At 30.3% G+C, this 11,491-nt stretch overlaps 1 protein-coding gene across 2 annotated transcripts; it reads right to left on the bottom strand.

The window, feature by feature from the left end:
* Positions 1–3,862: 3,862 nt before the first annotated feature.
* LOC124412989 lies at positions 3,863–11,465 on the bottom strand. Of its 2 annotated transcripts, XM_046893258.1 has the most exons (3): positions 11,318–11,465; positions 10,917–11,139; positions 3,863–10,320 (listed from the first exon to the last, which is right to left on the bottom strand). In XM_046893258.1, the coding sequence occupies exons 2-3, from the start codon at positions 11,127–11,129 to the stop codon at positions 9,445–9,447; spliced, it is 1,089 nt and encodes a 362-aa protein (XP_046749214.1). In that variant the 5' UTR covers positions 11,130–11,139; positions 11,318–11,465; the 3' UTR covers positions 3,863–9,444. The 2 variants fall into 2 exon arrangements, with proteins under 2 accessions (XP_046749214.1, XP_046749222.1); XM_046893266.1 differs by lacking the exon at positions 11,318–11,465 and having other exon boundaries at positions 10,917–11,231.
* Positions 11,466–11,491: the final 26 nt, after the last annotated feature.

Below are 11,491 nucleotides of genomic sequence, written 5' to 3'. Positions count from 1 at the left end.
AATTAATAAAAATAACGCAGGAACAAAATACAAAAATTAAATTCTGAAACACACATGTAAAACAAATTAATATAAAAATAAACAAAATTAACTCCTGCCACGCAGAGAGTCCTTAGACAGCTTTAAGATAATAATTATAAATAATAATAACGATAAACTTTCTATATGTTGAATCGTGTCTAGTGAGAAATACTACTGAAGTAATATTACTATTGCTACATTTATTAAAAATTTATATTATTACGTGATAGTTATAATAATAATATAATTTTCATATAGTGGTCGCCATTAGAAAGTAGTCTGGTTTTTGTTTGAGATTTTTCACGTCGGTCAACACATTATAATGATAATAATAATTATTATTATTGTTAATATTATTGGATTACATGGCAGTAGCCAGTAGGCCTATAATTAAGTTTAATTAGAGTTATCGATTGATTTAATTGCTTCTGAGTTTTCTTAAGTTCCTCTTAAGTTGCTTCTTTGACATTGTAAGATTTTTGTTTCAAGGTGCACGTAGTTTAATTTTCTTTTATACAAATCATCTATATCTAACGTGACAGTGATGCAAAAAATAAATTCTGTTTTCTAACGGAATAAACGTCATATTTTGAATGCCTGGATAAATGATAGAATAGACTTCATACAATCTGTCATCACCTCAATTATCTGATAAGTAATAATTAATGATTATACGAAACTTTTTCGAAATTCTAGCAAGAGTAGTGTTAGAAAATTGTGAAAATAATTGAAATGATCGTAGTCCCATCCAAATGTTTGACGTTGACACAGAGAGCTGATAATGATAACAGTAACGTGAAGTGATGTGAAATTCCGTTTACTCTAGGTCGCCATGGAGTTTTTGTCTGCAAATGTCTGGTAGCAGTACCAAAGTACATGAAGACATTGTTTACATTAACACATAGACTATTGGTCTAGTATACCTCGTTACAAAATTGTGCATCTTGACCCAAGGATCATGAAGAAAAAAATAAAAATACAACAAAAGTTATAAAAAAAAAGGCAAAAAAGAAAACAAAGAAAACAGAAAACGATGAAATCAATGGTGTGTTACTGTTTGTTGAAAATCATATCTTTTTGATTTTTGTTTTATGCAAACAAACTTATGCATAATATCTACTGTTGTTATTATGATTTATATGTTTCATAATGTTGTGGCATGCATGAGAATCATCTATCAGAAATTCAATTTTTATTTAATTGAACTCCGATGTAGTTTACACATTACTAATATCACAAACGATTTATAATAAAAGATGTTTACACGTGTATAAGACGTATCAGACAAAAATTCACAAATATTATTATTCATTTGGCAATGAGATAGATTACTGCTGAATCTTTATGACGAATAATTATTTCTGTTTCTCAATATGAAGAGATCAGACTAATTGGTATGATAATATAATGTAAAATGACTTTACATCAGTTATCATTTTACTGCTTACTTAAGTCTACACATGTTGGGAATTGCTTGATGGATAAACCGAAAATAATGAGGATGAGATGAGAAAGAATTTTTCAAGGTAATGGCTGATAATCTGTATATTGCATTACAAATACTGAGCTATAAATTTGGAAAGTTGTCACCTCCATGTCTGATGGTTCATAAAGTTATAAAGCGTTCTATTTTTCAATGATTCTATCGTCAACTTCTTACTTAATCTTGAAAAAGATGGAAAAAATTACATGAGTCCTGTTCTCATTAATTTCAAAACTAGCCTCCGTTTTATTTATCTATTTTATCTCTTGATGAGATTTCACTGAATAAAATGTCTGGTTCTTTTGATTGTTAAAATAAAACAGAGACTCATTTAACATTGCCTTTGAAATTAAATATTTTTATAATATATTAACTTGGAAGATTTAATAATTAGCTACTATAACTTTACGCTGTATATTCTATTATAAGCTAATTTAATTGATTAATTGATTACGAATAATTATAAACGAATTCGATTATAAAATATTGAATTCATTTTGAGTAACTAGGTAGGTAGCTTAGTGCTGGCCACTTAAATGAATATTACAATTCACAAATTTATAATTTACCTAGGAATTTAATACTGCAAGAAAAAAAAATTCAAATTAATTAAGATTTTATCTCTTTTTTTGATGTAGCGCTGTAATTAATCATATGATCAAATTTATTGCTTGACAGTTCACCGACCATAGAGTAATAAGTAGCTATCAGTTATTACGATGGCTCGAACACTCGCTAACAGCAATGCATCTGCAAGAGAAAAAGATCTCTATCCTCTGTTTTTGGTTAATTTTTTCTTCAATATACAACTACTTCAGCTTGCTTAATTCTTAGTCCCAATTAATGTCCACATACATTGTCCATAAACACACCCATATCATTATCATTATCGTGAAACATAAGTAATTATCATCTGTTTTATATTCTGCAGCTTTGAAATGTTGATATTACGATATCGGCATCCAAAAACTTGTACTTCTTCATCAGTACGCTGTTACAAGTATTCATCTACTATAAATATTAATAGTTTAAAATAATTTTGTGCCTCTCTTAGATGGTATGAATATGAAATCACCACAACGATTACTCAGTGTGACATACTTTTGCCATACCGAATGGTTGTCATGTAATATTTGACTCTGTCAGCAAATATAACAAAACAAGAAAATCAATAACAACTACAATAACAATGAAACCGACTAATACTACAGGGTGTTCGACCGTCATATCTTCTTATTTCAAGAGTTACATAACAGACAGTGTGCATTGTGAATTTCACTCATGATTATGTGTGTGTGTGCATGGGAGTATGCTTGTACAATATAAGATGACAGTAAACCATATAAGGACTTATTTCGTAAAAAGTTATAACATAATATTAAACATTGTTGAATCTAATTTTTTTAAAAGTGCAGAAAAATTGTTTTTTTGAAATAATACAAACTCAACTATCATGATCAAAAAGCTCGTTGAGACAGAGGGTGAATTAAATGGAAGATGAAATTTAAATAAATTTGATGCATTTCTTATTTAAAATCCAACTGAAATTATTCTTTATTTTATACAATTTAATTCTCATTTTGATTGGTTTAATGTGTAACCACGTGTAGATTGAATTTCTAATATAAAAAAGAGGAAATCAATATATATGATATTTGAATGTATTATGTGTACATGATGCGACCAAAATATATTATAAGTGTAAATTCTTGAATTGAAAATTTTATTACCACAGAAAAGTCCTTAGATGCTATTGCTTTTTTCTTATGAAATCAATATGTAACTTTTGAAGTAAAATAAAGATCAATAAATGAATGAACAACTCGCAACCAGTGCATGAATATTTGATGTTATAATTGCATCTCTGAGATTTTCATTTTCCACATTGTCTAATCAATAATCATTCATATTTACGTAATGCTTATTTGTTTACAAGGTTGCAGTTGAATTCTAAAACAAAAAGCAAAAGTGAAGCGTCACTGTGAAGCCATAAAGTAATGGAAAGTCATTAACACTTGATACCACTTTTGTCACATCTATAACTGTGAGTCAGCACTTGTCCTTGACCCATTTTCACTATCATCAGTTTATCATCCTCCATGAGAATACATCTGGCTTTTTTGATAATGAGATGAAAGTCCACGAAAATGGCTCGATTCGGATTGAAATCTCAGGAATTAACTTGAAATAAATTACCAGTGTTTGGCTCTTCATAGCAAATTTGTATCGGAGCTGTCAGTAATTATTTTTCCAATATCTGGATAATTCGCGTATACGAAACTTGATTGGAATAGTCGAAATAAAAAGTACTATTCTGTGCTACCTCCTGTCAAAAACAAAAATATTGTGTAATTTCTGTAAGCACTAGTGCGTAGTCGACGTTTAAGCACTGGTGCTCCTAAAAGTACAGAATAGTTGTGTTGTTGACGGAGATAGCGCAGGAACGATTCATTCACAACTACATGAACCCCGCCCTTTTTGTTTCCTTCCACATCCATTCAATGGTCTCATCTTATTAATAATATATAGATTTTGGAGTATCATACTTTGATGAATTTAAGCCTGATGTAAAAAACAAATAAATGATGATGTACAACCTCGATGTCAATGATGTATTGTTTCGAGAGACAGAGACAAATTTAGTTCTCCGTGAAAATTAACGAGTCTTTTCAATATGACGCAAGATTGCATTATTCTTCAGATTACTTTTTTTAATGAAGAACTTCACAATAATCCGTATCACCAGAAAATTTTCCAACAAATTTATTTCGTCAAGGTAGATTTACGGAATTCAGTAGGTAAGATTGAAATACAGTGAATATGAACTATTCATTATATAGTGTTATAATTATAGTTTTGTTCAACGGAGATAATTGTTACACAAAGAGTTTGAATGTTTCTGTGCTGACAATGCAGCTTATCAAAACAAAAAAGAAATGGCACATAAATCCAGCTTGCTTTATGATAGTCAAGCTATTATTTATATTCTTACAAGGTGAAATTAATGATATTTGAGTCAGTCTGTCAGGTTTCTTTGCTTTGTAACGAACCAAAGCCGAAATTGGTAGGATCATGAATTTGTAAGTAAAAAGTCATCATCTTTGGCGAAGTCCTTTCCTATGTCTACAACCAATCGTCATGATAAATCAGCCACTTTTAGAATTCACTACAAATATGACGGTGACAATATTGCATGGATATGTTGTTGGTTAATTTCAAAATCCATTACAATTCCTCAATTTATGTAAGGACCAATCGAATAACACCTATAAAATACGGTATTATTGAAAAGCTATATGGCAAAAAGCAGTATCTTGTTTAGGTTTTCAATAGCTGAACACATTCAATATAAGTTTGAAACATTTAGATGCATGTTCAGTTCTGTGGCATGGTTCCATAAAGATGTTTGTTTTATACATTTTTACTGATTTCATTCTTTGCATATAAATTATTTGTAATTGATTATTAAAATATATGTCTACGTAATTCACTTTCTACTTGTATTCTCATTATCACAACACTAATTCCTGGTATGAAATTCTATAAACAATTTTGTTCAACTTGTTTTACATTCTGAATTTTCCAGTGCAATTAATATCAAACGCAGTTTCATCAATAAAATAAAGCACCTATTTAACATTGCAGTTCAAGCGATTCTCAAAATACGTTATGCTTTTATGAAACATGCAAAAATTCCAAAATTTATTCATTAGTATCTACACACCATCTATTCTACGTGATAAGAGGATTATATTTGTGAAATACTAACTCCGTAACTCCATTGGCAAGAAAAAAAATGATTTCTTTTTTTTATGCATAGCAATTTGGACTTCGTTCAATTATTTTTGGTGACATTCAGACGTCATAAAACGGATCGTAAGGTATTATTCAGACATCATTTTGTCAACTCATGTTTTGTGCTATCTGAGCAATCGGTCCTTTCAATCAAAATCTGGTAATGTATACGATAAACCTTCAAATATATGCTGTATAATTTTTCCTCGTCATATCCATTTCAAGTGTAAAAGTATTTCTCAAATCTTTTTCTTTCTGAAAGAAATGATATTACGAGTTGGTAACCAATTCATGTTAACATGTTAAAATTAATGTTCAAAGAAATTATATCAACCTGGAATCATGATTGATGTATGATACACTATACGAATTCTGTAGACCAACTTGTTTTCCTGTTGAATTGTGCATTATTGTTTTTGTTTGCAACTAGCTAAAAATGACTTATAACAAAGGTTATTAATATGCCACTATACAAATTCGAGTGTATATAGCTTATTTAAGGTAACTGAATGAAAATTCCAATATTACAAAAATGGGCGCAGGGAAATAATTCAAGTATTCAAATATGAATAAGTCTATATTCAAAATGACATTGCAATATACGATTTTGCATCGACATGTAGTATATGTATTACCCAAATAGCCACACAAAAAAGAGAACTGAATTGAGTACTCGATGGTGTATATGATCAGGATGAAGAATTTCTCTAACCGATTCAAACTCAAGATCTTACAAATTGTAATGAAACAGAGCAAACAAACTAACTCGATTATCGAATTTGAACACTGAAGTTAATTATTTTCAATCTACTACAAATTGAAACATTAATAAGTTGATGATGCTGTATGTTGTGTAGTGAATTAATGTGACACTGTTGAGACATAACAGTACTATAAAAATGTGTGGTAAATACGAATGAAGTAAATGTTTACAACACAATATAAGATACAGATAAAAATGATAGATTACACATAATCCTTTATAATTACATATGTGCAGTTTGAGTGTAGTATATTTGAAAAAAAAGAATCCATTTGTATAGGGTGTTAAATAATTGATACTCGTCTCCGAATGAAAATAACAAGCACAGATATTTAACCATTATATTCTGCATGGATGTATAATTCTATTTCAATATTGAATCAAAATTGGTATAGCTTGTGTGTCTTACACTTTATACAAGATACCCTTGTGATAGTAAGGTATCACTTTTACTGACATTTGGTTTTAGTTTGATGTTTATAATAGCCCAGTCTTGGCATATGACGCATCTGTTGGTTACATACTTATCATTATCCAATGTATGGAAAAATATCTGTGTGTCGTTTCAGGCTGAAACCGTTCTTGTGATTTATAAATTATAGATCCTTCTATTAATTTTTGACAACATTTTTTACCGTGCTAAGTTTGATGGTAAATCAAATCTATTTTGTTATTCCTTATTACCGATAACACTATATTTAAATAAATTAACTAACATTTATTAATTTGATTTAATCAGACTCATTATTAAAATATGAAAATCAAGTTCGACAAGTTTAGAAGTGTGGCTATCACGAGCCATATTGCGCTCTTGTCTAAATAACGTTTACAAATGCTATGATAGTAAATTCAGTCAAAGTAACACCAATGAATAATTAGTCCAAGTTCCTTGGTCATATAGCTTGCCAAAAATCAGGTCACGAGGAGATATAAATAACATATTTCAAGTGTTGATGTAGTTAGAAAAGAAGAAATTGATTCAAGGTAAAGTTGCCATCAAGCAAGAATTTGCTAGTCAAATAATTATATAATATATGCCTGTTCAAATCCTAATGGAAATTGAAAACAGGTAGGTGGGTATCTTAAAGTAAAAAAGATCAGCACAATGGTCTTTAATAAGCTAACAAACGTTTCATTCTGGAATAAAATGAAATGCAATAAAAGCACAATATTACTGGTTTCCAAAGTGAACAATGTAGTGTAAATAATATAAATGCTAAACAGAGACGAATAAATATAAATCTATAAAGTTGAATGATGTTGGTTGGTATAGATGATAGATGTTCTAAGACACATATTCTGTGCACATTTCACAGCTCTGGCCTCTCATATAAATGTTGAATACTCACATCTTGATGAAAATTTAAGAAAAATATATCCTTTTATGGCGTTACATTGTATTAAATTCGATGTATTTGTGAACGAAAGTAGTTGATTAACAACAAAGGCATAAAAAGTAACACGTCATTTTGTAATCAGCAACAACTACTTTGGAAAACAGAAAAATGAATGGTGGTCTTTGTAGAAGAAAATAGCTCGCCACTGCCATGTAATGGATGTCTCACTTTGAAATATACCTAAAAAAAAACAAAACTGACCATTTGATTTCTCCAGTGTCGTTGTATATATTTTATTATCGTCTATCCATAATCATGACAACATGCCTAATAAGCTATTCATTAATGACTATGAGAGTCAGGGTAGAGAATACTAAGACCTGTACCTATCATATAGCGGATGCCTATATCGTTAAAAACATCTGAAACACACTTCATTCAATCTTTAAGAAATCTCACGATAACAAGATATTTTATTTTCATGACTCAGCTTCGAGACCATGTTATCTACATTCAGATCAAGAATACAGAAAAAAATAACTTACTTCATAATGATATGTTATGCCACAGCTGCATAATTAATGATCAATTACCATTGTAAAATCATTCGTACAACTTAATTTGAGTTCGCAATAGTGCTACTTAGATGATTTCATAAATTTTGCCACATCTTTGCAGTTACAGAAAATTGATCTTATCATGATATTATTTAATTTAAAATTGAATGAAAGTCACAAAGTGACGGTATATAGTATCGAGGAGACTAATATGCTAATTGTCACGTTCCACGTCATTTGATTTCATATCTAGACACTTCATACATAATGCCATATGATAACTTAGGAAATAATTATGTTAGAAATCTTAGTCATTCATATTTTCATAACACTTACAGTCATTGAACATGCTCAATTTTCACATGTACTGTACGTACAATTAGCAAGTCTGTTTCAATTAAACCATGCACTACGTTACCTATGTTCAATTTTACATCATATACCATTTCATTGAAATTCATTAATCACAAAGCTGTCAAATTTTGACTATATTCAATAATTCTCTCAGCAATCACAGATCAGTAAATTACATCAGATGTATGACGATCTTTGTGTGCTCATTAATATAAGGCTATTCTGTATTTAATTCTTTTGTTTAAGAAATGGAATTAGTACCATTGGTGTTTGATGGAAAATCTAACAACAATGTGCTTCATGTTTAGATATAATTTAATGTAAAATTCATATATCAGTACAGGCAAACATGATTTTTATTAAATGTAAGTATAATTACAAAGGTGTGTGTGTGTGTGTGTGTATCTGTATATACACCTTGAACCTTTTCATTTATTTGATTGCAATATTTGCGACCGATTTACGGTAGGTAAATTATACACGCCAAATATCAAACGTTTTCACACTATATTCCTTAGTAAACTAATTTCACAAATTTTAATCTGTATCTTCCTGAAACCACTCACAATTCGAATTCTTGACCCTGTGCAATCTGTTGTTGCCAATTACTTTATGGACAGACATAGTAAAGATGTCAATATCAAAACGACGATAAATCTTAAAAAATTTCAAAATTTTATAATCATTTCACAGGGGTTTCAGCTGCAAAATGAATGTGATTTACTAAATTTCTAACAATTCGAATCAGCGGTTGATTGCAGGTTTCAACTTTATAATGAGCGATAATACTTATTGAAGTATGAGACGTAAACTATTTATAACAAATGATATTTTTGAAAACTTCAGGCGTTGAATAGAAAATGTGGTAAAGTAACTATAAGAATAGTTACTACAAATTATGCAAACTAGTTCTATCTATGTATTATACTATCCATCGCAGATTTTCAATTTGATACAGTTTCCTGTTTTTATTTTGGCCCTGCAGCATTTACATGTTTTATATTTCTGACGGTATACAGTTATCATTTAAGATATTTAATTCCAGTGACTGATACTTGGTAGCAATGATCAACTGACCGCACATCGGCCTCTGTAGCATGCACTGTGTGACACTGGTTAGGTGGAAAAGTGATATCACCTGGAGAGTGGATTATCGCTACAAGGTACCAAATTTGAGACTTCTTTGAGCCATACAGGAAAGTGGGTGAGCAATATTAAAAGTTCCTCTTTATTTGAACTGTAAATGCGGTTTAGCATTTGAATTACATACTCCTTGGAATTGGTTGTGTGTAAATTAGGATTTATTCTTACAAGAATAACAGCACACTGTAAGTTTCTTGGATAAAGATCTAAGATTTTTTGTTTTTTCTGATCACAAAGTTTACTTATGTAATTAAGTATGTATTGTATGAAATTAACACACATTTCACTGCAATTCGTGTATGCAAACATGTCTTTCATTACACTGGATAGTAGTTGAAATATGCGTGGCGATTTGGAGCTATATTCGAGTAATTGATTGCAATTCACATGATCTGAACAATCTTTTGTGGTAGGAATCATATGGTTCTCAATGATAGCTGAATTAAGATTACCCTCTGTGTGATTAGCATTGAATGAAATGAATAGATCTACAATTGGTATTTCGATTAGTTTGTTTGGTCTGCAAATGTATATATTTTCAATTGTGCTCAGGGCAAGCGATAGATTGTCATATTTTTCAGTCAAAGTGTCTAAAAATCTGTTGCTATCATCTGTTTCATCCAAATACAAAATTCTATTTATAATACTGTCCAATTTGAAATCAAATGTTGAAATATTTAATTTCATATTAATCAAGACACACGCTAACTTAACTAAAGCACCAACAGACGATTGCTTAGTAATGAAATCTTCAGTCAGGTATTTCTCCACCAAGCTTATGGTAAACTTTGTAGTCCTTTCACCATCGGTAAATGAGTGCATCTGTTCATAGCGGCTATTAATACGTGACCAGTCGCGTAACTGTTCCTACAAGAATAAATAATTATTACAGAGACCGATTGCAGTATCGTATCACTATATAGAATAGATTTTTACAGGTACATTACAGTAATATAAATTAAAACTGTAGTCAAATATATTATTTGTCATAAATTGTCAAATCTAGAAGTGTTTCAGTAGTACGTATGCAAGTATGAAACAAAAGAACAAAATCAGATTACACGTATAAACCAGTTTTTAAGTAATGTCAAAATGATTTAGATCATTTGAATTCTACAATCACTTTACTGTATCTGCTTGTTCTTCAACGCAAGAAAAGTATAATTTATGTGATTGAGCAATTAGCTTGATCAAAGACTCAGATTTTTGTTTATTTAGAGTTTTGAGAATAAATTAACATAAATCAGTTGAATATGTAGACTTAAGTTCACCATTTTGGACTGATGGATAGCTTATCAAATTTTATTTACTGGTCGAGACCTTATTATTAGTTGTCGATCAAGCTAGGTTGATCAAAATTTCGAATACATCAAAAATAAGAATACATTCGAAATAAATCAGATCATTGCGAGTCCAAATAAATCTCAGGATTGCAATTAGATAGAAACACTGAGTAAACGTACAATGATATTTGTTCTGACTAAGTAGCGCTGATGTGCGGCTGGAGAAATCTTACGACACAATAGGGTAGTCAAGGATGTAGCAAGAGCAGATGTTACATCTGGAATTTTTGGCTGAAATTTATCATTTTTCTCGGTGCAATTATCCAAGTCAATTTTTGAAACATCTTCACTGCCATTGACCAATATGGATTTGATGATATCAAAATTCGTCATTGTTACTCTCCTAAAATAAGAATAAAATAAAAGACATTGTCATCTGTCAAGTCAGAAAATGTAGTTACCACACAATTGGAAAATTCGAATCTGTTGTATTTTCTGAGGCATACTCATGGTTAGAAATCATGCATATCAACGGCAGGCATCTCTTATTTTCAATTGATAGTTCATTAGAGGTCATGTACCTGGATATCTGTCACATTCAGCATTCAAGAGACGTGGATTGTCTATACGTCGCATTAGTACGTTTCACTAAATCCTTTGTCGATATTATCCTTTGGTCGGAATTCTCACGAATGGAATCATTCTGGAAGGCTGACAATTACTAGTGTATCAGAACCAGTACAGTGACCAGTACA

This window comes from Diprion similis, chromosome 2, assembly GCF_021155765.1.
Source record: "Diprion similis isolate iyDipSimi1 chromosome 2, iyDipSimi1.1, whole genome shotgun sequence".
Lineage (NCBI taxonomy): Eukaryota > Metazoa > Arthropoda > Insecta > Hymenoptera > Diprionidae > Diprion > Diprion similis.
This window is presented reverse-complemented; position numbering and strand designations above follow the sequence as displayed.

Bases quoted from the DNA above. Each gene is read 5' to 3' on its own strand.
- LOC124412989 (XM_046893258.1), bottom strand. From the start codon at position 11,129: ATGACGAATTTTGATATCATCAAATCCATATTGGTCAATGGCAGTGAA. The intron at 10,321-10,916 runs GTACGTTTACTC...TTATTCTTGTAG, and splicing joins TAGTCAGAACAAATATCATT to GAACAGTTACGCGACTGGTC.